At 35.9% G+C, this 14,051-nt stretch overlaps 1 protein-coding gene across 1 annotated transcript in view; it reads left to right on the top strand.

Annotated features, from left to right (window-relative positions):
- The window catches only part of TTC21B (tetratricopeptide repeat domain 21B), a 46,532-nt gene that overhangs the window by 25,216 nt on the left and 7,265 nt on the right, over positions 1 to 14,051 (top strand). Inside the window, exons 21-28 of the mRNA XM_009325446.1 lie at positions 1,596 to 1,702; positions 4,199 to 4,387; positions 7,814 to 7,924; positions 9,082 to 9,163; positions 9,905 to 10,055; positions 10,550 to 10,711; positions 11,117 to 11,312; positions 13,252 to 13,476. Coding sequence (XP_009323721.1) covers positions 1,596 to 1,702; positions 4,199 to 4,387; positions 7,814 to 7,924; positions 9,082 to 9,163; positions 9,905 to 10,055; positions 10,550 to 10,711; positions 11,117 to 11,312; positions 13,252 to 13,476 — 1,223 coding nt within the window. The remainder of the gene's footprint in view (positions 1 to 1,595; positions 1,703 to 4,198; positions 4,388 to 7,813; positions 7,925 to 9,081; positions 9,164 to 9,904; positions 10,056 to 10,549; positions 10,712 to 11,116; positions 11,313 to 13,251; positions 13,477 to 14,051) is intronic.

The following is a 14,051-nucleotide window of genomic DNA, read 5'->3' as shown; positions in this document are numbered from 1 at the left end:
ATGGTTGTTTAGGTGGTAAATGCTACCAAGTACCCTTCAGAGCAGAGATTGAAGTGGTTGAAGGTGTCTCTTAGGACCCTCTTTTACATGTTAGGAATATGCACTTACAAAGCTAAAACTTTTGGATTTTTTTCCTTGTTTTTGTTAAAAGGCAATTAAGTTTTAAGGTGTTTAGTGTGAGCTATTGAGCTATACCCTTAATTACGGAAATCTTTTTGCAGTTCTTTTTGCAGTGGTTTAATTATATTTGTTAACTTTTGTGGCTATCTGAATACAGAAAGGGTGTTATCAAGTCTTATTACTAGTCCCTTCTGTAAGTTTTTCTTATGTCACTATTTTACTGGTCTTTCATACTGTGTAGGGGAGTGTTGGCTTTCTATCTTGTTTACTTCTTACTGAAAAAATCCTCTGGTTTAATATTATATTCCTGTCTTAGTTAAGCCTTTGAGGATCTGGCTAATTTAATAATCATGCTCAAGACAGCTTGATCTTCTAGTGTGGAAAGGCAAATTAGCAGTAAATACAGTTTGCCCCATGTACTTTAAAATCTTCTCTTCCATCTTACAATGAAGCAAAAAGTATGTAAGCCAATATCCTTTTTGTACGTCTTTGATATACACGCATTCTCTACATGGGAAAAAAAAAGTATATCTCATTGGCTGATTGGGAAAATTATTGAACAGTTTAATATCTTTTTTTAGAAATGCTAAAATACCCTTCATTTGTGAAAGAAAAATGAAGTATAGGAAATGTACTAGAGGGAATGATCTTACATGGTTGGCTACATGGCCTATTCTCTGATTTAGAACAGCATGTCACAATTACAGCACTTTGAAGACAGTTTGCTAATAGAGTATAGCTCAATAGACTTACTTTTATTTTTTTAATTTTAATAAAGTTAAAAAATGGATTTTGGTGGCTTTTATGTTTTACTGTGGAACTGTGCTCAAGATACCACTTTGTCAAGAGATTAAAATGAATACAAGCTGGGGAGAACTTGTAATCTTCAAATATTATTCTATGCATATGTATTTTAACCATTATTCAAAAGTAGCCTGCTGCTTTTTGAGTAGATACAAAATATTTCAGTTAAGATAACTGTTTGTATTCATGTCTGTTCCAGACTCTAGCAAAAGAAAGGTAGTTTGAGGTCCTACTAGAAATTTCATCAAGCAATCTTACGCTTTTTGGGTGTGCAGTACCACTCATTGAATCAATTTGAACACTTTTTCATTGACTTTGAAGAGGATTTAGACAAGAAATGTCAGGAGGGGCTTTATTTCCTCTCCACTTAAATCAAAAGCTTTTCTCTCATATTTCTGAGAATGCAAATAGACTAGACAGTCAATTGTTTTGTATTCCTTTTGCATCTTTCAATGTCTTTGGCCTGAAATCTCACTGTGTTTGTAGGCTGTAATGTTTACTCTGCCCACTAAAAACGCACCAAATCAAATCACAATCCTAAATACGTAAGATTGAGCTGTGAACTTTTCACTTAAGCTCTTGCCTGGAGTATGTGTAGAGCTTCATCTTTCTTTGACTTTACCAGCATGAGTTCTCACAAGAATCATGGTTTTTTAATGTAATTCTTATAGGTAATGAATTGTCTTCTCTGATGGAAGATGGACGTTACCAGGTGCTTCTGGCAAAAACTTACAGCAAAATGGAGAAGATTGATGAAGCTATTGTTTCATTACAACAGGTAAAGGGGAAAACAAAAAACCCTAAGAAAGCTTGCAATGTCCTCACTTTTATCCCTGGTTTCACTTTCATCCGAGATATTAAAATATTATTCTAACCATAATATTTTTATGAACGAGGAAAACACATACATGGTAGGGATAAAGCACCAGTGACTGGTGTGAAGTGTAAAGAACATAAGTGGTTAGAAAGTCTAAGCTTTTTGTGAGTAGTGTTATCTGAATTTTAGATCAGAATGCAGGCTTTTACTGGAAGCCTGCGTTCGTACTATGCCTTCATTTGTGCGTGGAGCATAGTTTTAGCAGAGCAGGTGAAAACAAAATTGGCTATGGGGACAGGTAGGTTATATATCTTCAGCTCAGCATTGAACACCACTCACAGAACAATCTGGAACAGCTTTCAATGGCTACCTGTCATTTTGTTGTACCACTATTTATTTTAAATAGCAATAAGATCTGTTCGTTCTGTAGTTGAATATTATCACTCAGACTGAGGCTTGAAGAACAAAGTTGGAAGCTAGAGATAATTTAATACATTTAGAAGACGCTTTCTCAACACAAAGGTTGAGTGAGAGGTTGGGTTAGTACATTCCATTATACCTCCACTCTGTTACAGAAACAATGAGCTTTGGTAGTATCTTCTAACCAGCAAGAAAAGTAAATGTGTAGGTTGGTTAGAAAGATAATTGTACATAAGAGTTAAAATCCTACTGATATTGTTATTTAATCTGTTGTTAAACTGCACTTTTTTCTTTCTCAAAGTTGAATTTTTTTTTCTCCCCATTCTTCTTTAGTAAATTTCCCCCAAAGCAGTATCACACTTGAAAAACTTTGTCTTTGTCTCTCTCCCCTTTTTTTCTTTTGTTGTTGTTTTTGTTACTGCCCTCATAACTGTCCTTCCTTGTACCTGTTCTCTTTGAAATCTTTTCCTGCTCCTTCTCCTTTTGCTGCTGCATTCATTTACACAAAACCACCTGTATTTTGATTATTTGAGCAGGACCAGCTGCTCAGTCATGTTATTGCCTCCTCTTAAACAGCTTTCTTCCCTTGGTTTTCCGAGTGATGTTAGAAGTTCTCCCCAGATTTTACTTTGTGTTAATTCTCCTTCCCTGCTAGGCAAAATGGTAGGGAGGCAAGAAGAAGCAGAATAATATTAGTGCTTCCTCCTCTTCAACTTGTGAACTTTTACATGAGTGAAGCAGCTGTTCTGAGATTTTATTTCAATGTTAAGATAGTTACAAAACTGCTTGAGCAGAAAGAGGGAATCTTTTGTGTGTTAATTGGCTAGAATTCCAGTTGAAATCAAAGAAAACTGATCAGGTATAATCAGAATTGGGCATAGCCATTTCCTTATCTGCCATCTTTTGGGGCATCTGCTGTTAACAAAGAGCTCTACCTCTGTGCTTCTGCTAGACTTTTCTTAATCACTCCCTAAATGAAGGACCTCACAAAACAAAATTTGAAGAACTTTTGCCTTTTTTTTTGGCTGAGTTTTCTGTACTTAATAAAGGGGGTTAAGTACACACACCTTCTGGGTTTTGGCCTTTGAGGTCTTGTTTATACATCTTATCAAAAGTTTAGTTTTAAGAAAGAAAAGGAAAAAGGCATGTAACACTTCTTTTGAATATTTTTGATGTAGGAAGGTAGCTTGGAGACTAAGGAAGTTCTTAATGGGAACCCATGGAGATGATGATAAAATTGTTCTAAGCAAAACTGTAGGGCTTGTGTGCAAAAGCATTGCTTTTCTCTTTAATAATGAGGCTTTGTTCAATGATGTCCTATACCAGCAATTTTTGTGATTACAACTCTGCTAGTAGTTATAGGAACATAACCATTTGAACTGGGGAAGAGGTTTAGTTATAAATAATGCAAGACACAGAAATGTGGGGGGAAATTTAGAGGAATACAAATGTGTCATCTTTATTCAAAAGAATGTATTTGACCTAAATATTCCTTAGATGGAGTATTAAATAAGCTTGTTCATACCACCCTTTTATTCAAGTACACAAGGGGTAAAGTGGATCCCTCCCCAGTTTTTTTGCTTTAATGTCCTGTTCCTTACGTTTCACAAAATGCTGTATGTATGGTTATCTCAAAATTATGTTCTGTAAAGTGTAGATTATACATTATTGGATTGGCACGCAGTTGTCATAAGGAGTATTTTAGAAAAAGTATATTGGGATTCCATCTTCTTGAAAGTGTTGAACACTAGGTTGCTTTTCAGCACGTTTTTAATGTGAATTTTGGGGAATCAAGGCAGTTTGAGGCAGGTTCTTGAGGGAGAGAGATTGGGGGGGGAGGGTTTTGCTTGTTTTCATTGATGTTTTTTATTGCGGAGACATTTTTACCTGCTTTTTTATTATTTGGGCGTTTTAATCTATAAAATACATAGTATGCTTGTAGAACATTTTAAAAAATTAATTACATTATTTTAAAGTAGATAACGTAAAATTCATTCCTTCAAATTTTTGACTGTTCACTCTTTTCCCCCACACTAGGCTCGGGAATTACAAGCCAGAGTGCTTAAACGGACTCAAATAGAACAGCTGGATGCAGTTCCTGCACAGAAGCAGTTAGCGGCCGAAATTTGTGCTGAGATTGCAAAACATTCTACAGCGCAGCGAAACTATGAAAAAGCAATTAAATTTTACAAAGAAGCTCTTGTTCACTGTGAAACTGATAACAAGGTCAGTTCTCCCTCTGACTATTTTGCATTGTTTTTCCATTCAGTTTTGATATCTAGCAATACATTTTTCCAATTATCCACAGTGTAGAAGTATATTTGCAATTATTTCTGCTTTATGATATGCATAGAGCCTTGAACTTTCTCCCCTTCGTTGCTTATCATGGTAGAATAGTTGTATGTATTGCTAATTTCTGTCTCTTACACAAACTCTTGATTCAAGTGGTGGTGTGCATGAACTCCGAGTTGTCCGTTAGATCATATAGTGAGCCTGTCTTCATGTACCAGTTGAGGATGTGTAAGGTATGCCACAGTAATAATGGAGATTGAAACAATCTTGCTTGTTGCCTGTCTTCTGGAATGAAGTCCCAGTGATTTAATCATAGAATCATAGAATCATTAAAGGTTGGAAGAGACCTCCAAGATCATCGAGTCCAACCATCAACCCAACAACACCATGCCCACTAAACCATGTCCCTAAGCGCCTCATCACCAGCCTCGTTGCCCTTCTCTGGACACGTTCCAACATCTCAACATCCTTCTTGTAGTGAGGGGCCCAAAACTGAACACAGTATTCGAGGTGCGGCCGCACCAGTGCTGAGTACAGGGGCACTATCACTTCCCTGCTCCTGCTGGCCACACTATTTCTGATACAGGCCAGGATGCCGTTGGCCTTCTTAGCTGCCTGGGCACACTGCCGGCTCATGTTCAGCCGATCAGTTCAGACAATTTCTGTCTCTTTTGTATCTGTTTTAGCAGTTTTAGACTTTTATCTGGACTTGGTAGGATTTCGATTTTAGCCACAAAGTGTTGACGTTGTTGAGCAGTGATTATTGCACTGCTTCTCTCTTCCCTGCACTGTCTCTTTCCCACAAGTCTGCCTGTTGATAAATCCTGGTAAATTTGAGCTTATTTTTATCCCCTTCTTCCTTCTTCTCCTTTCAGAGCCCTGGGTTTTAGAGATAAGAGAGGGAGAAGCGAAAGGCTAAGAAATTTATAATGAGCACTAAAATTAAGTGTCAACTTTAGTGGATTTTTTAGATTATAAATAAATATAATTTTTGTCAAGTTTCCACAATTTTCTAGCATGTGTGTTGTATATTTAGGTGTATGTGAAGACTTCTTATTTTACTGCTTCTTACTGCACAACTGTCAGATTTACCAGCTACTAAATTATCAGCATCTCACTGATGCTGATAATCTCACTGGTTTTAATACTTGAACTTGTGTGTTCTGGTTTCAAGAATCTAGATCTTCCTAAAGCTACAACTTCAGCATCTTTGAGACAGGGTTTCCTCAAGGCATCTTGTAAGAATGATGGAGAAGGAAAAATAAATGGGGAGAGGAATAAAAACATCCTTAAAATCTTCAAAGGAGGGTGCCTTCCCCATTCTATCATTAAGAGCAAGGAGACTGCCTGTCATAGTACAGGTACAGCTATGGCTTTTGTGGTATGCCATCCCAGTAATTCAGTATCAAACCCTTAATCTTTTTTCTTTCACACCAGTACTGAAATACCAGCATGGCATTTCCCTTCAATTCTTGCTAAAATCATACTATTGAGCAATTCCCATTTTTCAAGATAACGCTGTGCACTGACATTTGTACTGAATATCTGTTAGATGCACTTGCTGGAGATTTTTGCTTTAGTCCTACTTCGCCAGCAACACGGATTACAATGACATCTTAGAAAAACTGAGACTGAATTTCTGATTAAAGACTTGTTCCTTGCTTAGAGTACTGAAAGCAAAATGCTTTTGGTTACCCACAACTAGTATAAACGAGTCATCTCACTCTATTTCTACAGTTTCAGTAGATTTGAACTTGTTTTCTTCCCTTCACTTTTAAAAACATTGCTAGTACAAGGTTGGAATTGAAGTCTTTTAGATACCAAAATATAAATTTGAGCTGTTAAATACCTGTCTATTTCTTGATGTCTTCACAGAGGTTACTTTCCTTAAAATTATATGTGGAAGTATTGCAAATTCCTTTGAAGCTCTCTGTACCTTGTTTCATCAGAACAAAATCTCCTGTATTCTAGCCAAAGTAACCCAAAACAGATTTGAAATGTTGTGTTAAACAAATTATTCAGCTAAATGTGAAGAGGTTGCAATCTCATGTCATAAGGGTTTTGGGTTGTGTTGCTTTGTATCGTTTTACGTAGTTAAATCGGGTAGGTAATACTCTACCTCACTTCTCTGACCAGATAAGAGGCAATGCAGCTTCCAGATGCAGACTTGAAATGGATCACAGACTGCATCAAGCACATCATTTCACAGTATCATTGTTTTTTGGGTTGGGGTTGAAAATTTAGAGACCACATCCAGTCACTAGAATCTAGTATAGAAGTCCAGTTTAACTGGCAGTCGTCTTTGACATGCCCAAGGCAGGAAGTGTTCCTTGACTAGTACACTGCTTTTTGGTCTTCCACTGTATTATGCACATAAGAACAGTGGCTTGAAGAAAGCTTTGGTAATTAAAATTCTTATATGCATACTATATCCATATCATTTCAGTGCTTACCCACCTGCCTTTCTGTTTCAGAATTATATAGTATATGTTTGAATATGTAAATAACAGGAAGTAGGAAGAAAACACTTGTTAAATATTACGCAAGTAGCCTTCATATCCTCAACAGGATGTTCAAAACGCTATTTTGGTTCAGAAGTGCCTTTCGCCAGTGTAACCAGAGAGAGAATTGCAATGCAATTATAAATGCCTCCTTTTTAAAAACAAAATCAAAACACTATTTAAAATTAAGCAGGAGTGACATTGCTCACTGTTTGTCTACTGCTAATTTTACTTTGTGATTGGTTTAACTCCCGTTTGCTTCAATGGGAACTTGATTAAATGTGGTAACTCTTGTGTTTATAAACTTTTCTGTGGCATTTTATTCAGAATAGTCTATGATGGGACTTCAGCCTCAAGGATGCATGCTTATGTACAGTTCAGTTTGTTAATATTTATTCTGCAATTGCTTCTCAGAAATGGATCCACACATGGTCTTAATGTGGTAGGTTTGGAAATGCAAATAAGAAAACTGTTTCTGCTGGAATTTGCTAATTGGTGAATGTTAATGAGGTATTTGCTTCTGTCACTAAACTTAAAACTACTTGCATTTACATCTTTTTCCAAGAAAATTATTCTTACCAAAATACTGTAGTCTTCAGAGCAGTACTATCTGAGCAGCAGTTTTCAATATACCTCCAGAATATCCCTCTGAAGAAAAATTTTATCTGTTTTAAAGGCGAGGGAATGGAAATGAATTAAATTACTTGACCAAGAGCCCACAGGATACAACAGAGAAAGCGCTCTTTAGAAGAGAAGTAATTTTTTCCTGAGGGTCTGTAATTTCAGGTTAATACTCGTAGAACTGAACCACCTTTCTTTAATCTTGGAATTACATATAGTTAAATATTTTAATCTACAGGCAATGTTGGAACTTGCACGTTTATATCTTGCGCAAGATGATACTGATGCCTGTCAACATCAGTGTTCCTTACTACTGAAGAACGACCAAGATAATGAAGCAGCAACGATGGTATGTGCTGTTATACTAATTCTATATCAGAAGTTTTTTGAGGTTTGTGTGTCTGCAATGGGATGGATCCATAAAATACTACTTTTAAGAAAGCCTACAGCTTCTGATTTCAAAAAGCATGTGAAAAAGCCATTGCAACAAAATGTTTTTCTGTCTATGCTGGATAATGATTCAATATGAAGTTTCTAGCAATCATAGCCTTTGTTTTATCTCAGTGCAAAAATGTTTCTTTAAAAGTACCAGTAGAGGAAAAAGTAGTAGTTGTAAGATTGACTAAAGCATGGCTTAATGCATATTCTGTTAACAGTTTACCAATGATCAGGGAAGAAGTTATTTTTCCAGCACAGTAATATTAAAGCAGGTATCTAAAAAAAAAAAAAAAACTTCCAGAAGAAAAGAACTATATACTTAAGGTGGTTTTACATCCTTACACAATCATAGTTAATCGTATTCCTACTTAACCATTTTTAATTACAGCTACAGATTCCCTGTACAGGATTCGTATACTGCTTGGCTTAAAAGACAGTTCAGTAGACTGAGCAACTTTCACTTTAACACATTAGGAGCAAAATAATTTTAAGACAGGAATAATTTATTTTCTTACAGCAGTATAACATCTGGAATTTATCCTGGTATGGTGCAAGAACAGGGGTGATAGCACTCTTAATATATGTTATTAAATCTACTTTTTATTAGCTACCTCTCAGTGGAGAGGAACTGAAATGAAATAATTTTTTTACTTCCACTGCTGAAGTGGGCTATCATCTTCCTTTTTCCCTAACTTTAAACTAACTTTGCTTTTCTATATGATTAATCTGCATTTATGGGAAATAAAATTAGGAGTAAAACTATACAAGTAAAAACAACGTACTTGAAAGGTACATCAAAGTGTTTTATTCTCTTTTAATTTCTACCTTAAGTGAAAAATTGAGATGTGAGCCTGTACCTGCTCATTATTATCCTGTGTCTGTATATAAAGAGTGTTTGTTTTCCAGAGAGTAATGAAAAACCCAACTTGGTTTACTTCTTGTGCAATTCCTGCAGCACTTTAAAGCTATAGTTTTAGCTCCCCACTTTAAAACACTAGAGTTCTTTAAATTTATAATATTATAATGTTTTGTTTTGTTTTGTTTTCTCTAAATTGGTCGATATTGTAGATGATGGCTGATATCATGTTCAGGAAGCAAGATTATGAACAAGCTGTCTTTCATTTCCAGCAGCTCCTAGAACGCAAGCCAGGTGAATGTTAGCAGTGATATTTTTAATTCCTTCTGACACATAGTTCTAATGAGAGAGAGGGATAAATATCTAAAAAATACTTTGTATGATTAAAAAGAAATGTGTTATTTATAATGTAATGGATACTAAAACCAAGGACCACTACTGTATATAAAAACATAAAGTTACTGTAGTAGATGTGAAAATTATTTCTCATACAGTAATTTACTTTGCAATGTAATGTGCATTGTTTACCTCAAGCCAAATAGAGCTAGGGTGTTATTTACTTGTAACTGTAAAGCACTTTCTCTTGTGTTTAAGATATCAAGTGCATGAACACAAAGCTAGTATTTTATTTCAAGATTAATAAAGGAAACTTGTCTCGGACAGGAATAAGTTCCTTTTAGCAATTTGGAAATTATGACCAGAGAGAAAGCTACTAAAATCTATTAAAATAATACTATAATGAATGTAAACCTTTCTAGTGGACTTTGAAAGTTGTGAGAGTACAGCAAATGTTTTTGTTTGAATGCTTTTGAAAGTGAAGTACAACTATACTTATACATTTATTTTTTTTAGAAGTATTGCAAGTATCACTTGATATCTTCATGCTTGTATCTGTGGTTAGTATGTAATATGCCTTATGTATTACATCATATAACATTTTTGTATGTGAAAAAACAAGGCAGGCTCTTTATTTTTTTAAGCTATTTGTTCAGCAAATAACTAGAATTACAATGTCCTAATTATTTGTATATTTAGATAACTATGCAACCCTCTCGCGATTAATTGATCTATTAAGAAGAGCTGGGAAGCTAGAAGAAGTCCCAAGATTTCTTTTAATGGCTGAAAAACATTCTTCCAGAACAAAGCTTGAACCAGGCTTTCACTACTGCAAAGGACTGTATCTTTGGTACTTGCAAATATAATAAGATAAGGTTTATTTGATTATGTAGTACATAGTTAAATTAACTTTCTTGTCATCCATTATCATTCAAAGGTGCTACTGACAGTGTGATAAGTAATACAGCACTACTTATTACTTCAGGTGCTAAGATTTTAGGAGAGGTCTCCTTTTCTCTTCTGAAATACTTTCCAATGAGCTTCTCTTGAAAATGAAGCTATTTTATGTCTCACGTACATCTTCCATATTTCCTGCTTGTTAAAAGGGATATTCTTGCTGGTTCAATAATATAATATTACTTATTTTCAAATTTTAGAATTTTATCAGGCTGCTTTTAGTCTGCAAAAACAAGTTCCTCACAATAGTATGTGTGCTGTTCAAACCTGGCCTTATCAATGTGTGCAAGTGTGTCATCTGTTTTTTTAAATCCTTGGGTTTCTTCTTGGGATTTGGAACAACGAATTTGACTTACCCAGCTTTAAATATTTTAATTATTTGTCTAGGTATACAGGTGAACCAAATGATGCGCTCCGGCATTTTAATAAAGCTCGAAAGGACAGTGACTGGGGACAGAATGCAGTCTACAACATGATTGAAATTTGTTTGAACCCAGATAATGAAACTGTGGGTGGTGAAGTCTTTGAAAATCTGGATGCTGACATAGGGTAAGTGAATGAAATAAATATTGCTTGGGTTCTTCTGTCATCCCCTTCCTCTGCCACTCCTTAATAATTTGCCTTAATTTAAATCGCTAGAACTTTAAGCTCATCTAATGCTTTGAATATTGTACTTACTATATTGTGAGAGACAATCCTAGACTGTAATAAGTCAGTCTCAAGCAGAAAATATAGAAGATTTTATCTAGAATCCTGGTCACTTGCAGTGTTAAAAACAGCTTCTTAGGTTGGAACTGCTGCTGTTACAGAAGAGAATCAATGTAGAATGCCTATATAGCAGAGCCATCTTGTACAAAACAGCATGGCTTTAGCATGGAATCAGTACTAACTCGTAATTAATTTTGTGTATATTAAAAAAAAGAGCTTTTACAAACACTTTCTTTCTGATAACAGTAATTCAACAGAGAAGCAGGAGTCTGTGCAGTTGGCTGTAAGAACAGCAGAAAATCTTCTGAAGGAACTCAAGCCTCAGACCATTCAGGGTCACATTCAACTGCGAATCATGGAAAATTATTGTCTCATGGCAACCAAACAAAAATCAAGTGTTGAACGAGCACTGAACACTTTCACTGAAATAGTAGTGGCTGAGGTTAGTAACCGTCTCACTTCCTCAGTCTTCTCTTTCACACTTACTACTTTTTTTTTAACTAGTCTCGCAGTTTACATTCAGGAATAGTGGCATGTGTTAGTGCTATTTCTAAGGATTTTTTTTTTCTTGTTAAAGAATATTTTATATAAAAAAAAATTGAAAAAAAAAAAACAAAAAACTCCTATGCTGAAATAACAACTTTTAGATGTTTTCAATTGGATTGCAAATGTGTCACTCAACTATATGCTAGTATTGCCAGTTACTGAAATGTGAATATGATATTTTGTTTGAGTTGCGGGGTTTGCTTTTTAATTCCCAGTCTTGCCAGCAGAGTATCTGATGATATAAGTCTATACAGTACCTTTATTCTGTAAGCAAAAACAATTAAATATAAGCTGCCTTCATGTACTTCATGGCAATTGGACAGAATTTAGATTCCAGGGCAAGATTATCCATCTCCTTACATTTCATCCTTATGATGGAAATCTTCATTATTTTATAGCTACTTGTAGTCATTAGCTTTAGGATTAATAATGGATTCTCTTGTTACCAGAACCTTTCAACAGATTTTATTTAATAATATGTAGATGCATTTAGTCCATCAGAATGCCAAGAAATACTTAAGTTACTACTACCCATTGACTGTGTGCTATACTGCTCCTTGGCTGAGCTGAGTATACTGATGCTTTTCTTATGTGTAAGTCAGTTCTGAGAATCACAAACAAGGTGTCCCTCTGCCTCCAGTACTGGCTTCCCAGTCCTGCTCAGAATTGATCTGGGGTCCTGTGAATATTGAATGTTTTTCACATGGTGACACAGTTCCAGCAGGAAGAATGCTCCAGTCTATTTAGTCTTTTCTCCAGAGTCGCATAAAATATACAGTTTTAATCTCTTCAGACTAAGAGAGAACTGAGACGATTCCCTCTTTGGGTAACTTCTAGGTAAGTGCTCTTGCCTTGGCTATTCTAAGAAAAAGTGGTCACCTCTCTTCTCCTGAGCTCCATTTCGAGAGACTGTAATGTGACAGAAGGTTAAAGTGCCTGAGGTTATTGATCCATGCTAGGTGTGACTATTGAGGGAGAGGGGGGATGAGCTGATCATTACCTGGAAGAGGGGCTTTTGGTGGGGGCATTTTTTTTAACCCACTATGGCAAGCCTATTTACAGCACAACCCTGCAACAAGGTGTAGAGGCAGAATACCAATAGTGAGCCAGGTACACTGAGAGGGAGAAAGAAGCTTTTAGGTTAGTTGCTGATAGAACTACTCTCTGCATTTAGGAAGCAGTTTTGGGGTATGAACCCCATTCTCGCCTATGCCCTGTGCTAATAAAGGCAGGATTTTGAAATCACAATTGCTCCTGCACGTCTTACTGCTTGCTTGAGACTCTTGCATAAAATGGTGGCTTTTAAGAATCCTGTTTGTTATACGTAGCTTTTGGATACAGGCAGTTTAGACTTACATTTTTAGGAGCTGTGAACCTAATAATAGGAATCGGTGTCACTGTTATTGCCATTTGACAGACACTTTTAAAAGTAGAAAACACTTGTATTGTAACTTCAAGTGAGTTCAGTTTCTGTCTGAAGTATTTATTTGTGTGTCAAAAGGATAGATCTTAGTGGTATCAGAATGTTTCTTGTTGAGGTGAAATACCTGCAGATGCTTTCAATGTTTCCTGAGCCTGAAGAAGATTGTTTTGAGCCCAAACTTATATTATCCTCTTAATTATTTAACATGGTGTTTATCATGATTAGTCTTACAGAAATGATCATATCACTAGATGGAAAACACGTTTGTAAGATTGGATGTTCTATTTTTATTTCCTGAGATTTAGCTTTTGGTTTAGTTTTCAGATACCTGATGAAAGTCTTATTGAAAAAAAAAAAAATGTTAAAAGCAAAATAAAAAAGCACCATGCCGTCACTATGCTTTCTACTGCAGAAGGATCATATACCAGCACTTTTGGGAATGGCCACAGCCTACATGATCTTGAAACAGACTCCACGAGCCAGAAATCAGTTAAAACGGATTTCAAAAATGAGCTGGAATCCCATTGATGCAGAGGAGTTTGAAAAGAGTTGGCTTCTGCTTGCAGATATATATATTCAATCTGCAAAATATGATATGGCGGGTGAATTATTAAAACGATGCCTTCGTCATAACAGGGTAAGTGACTGTACATTAAAAGTAACCTTAGTAACCTTATATTTTAATTCATCTAAATGTTTAGTTTTCCTCTGAAACATGATTTTGAAATGTTTCTTTTTCCAGTTGCCTGGTATTTCAGTTATTAAGGAGAAGTAGACCAAAACAAGCCAGAAAAACAGCAACTTTACACTGGAGGGTAGTAAACAAACCTTTGAATGTGCTGCTTAGTCATTTTTATTCATATTCTATAATAAGTTATGCAAGTTTTAGCTGTGGTGACACTAGAAGCTTGAGGTGTTTATGGAATGTCAGAGATGCGTTTTACTGAGTTTTGCAAACCTGAAGAAGATGTAGCCATATAAATTTTGGAGACTTGCTCCATTTATTAAGAGATGAGCAGCCTCATGCTCACAAGCCCTGGTCCTCACGGAGGACTTCAACCACCCCGACATCTGTTGGAAGGACAACACAGCAGGGCATAAGCAATCCGGGAGGTTCCTGATATGCGTCGATTATAACTTCCTTCTTCAAGTGGTAGAGGAGCCAACGAGGAGAGGAGCTATGCTGGACCTTGTTCTCACCAACAAGGAGGG

The sequence above is a fragment of the Pygoscelis adeliae genome, unplaced genomic scaffold (assembly GCF_000699105.1).
Source record: "Pygoscelis adeliae isolate BGI_AS28 unplaced genomic scaffold, ASM69910v1 Scaffold106, whole genome shotgun sequence".
Lineage (NCBI taxonomy): Eukaryota > Metazoa > Chordata > Aves > Sphenisciformes > Spheniscidae > Pygoscelis > Pygoscelis adeliae.
This window is presented reverse-complemented; position numbering and strand designations above follow the sequence as displayed.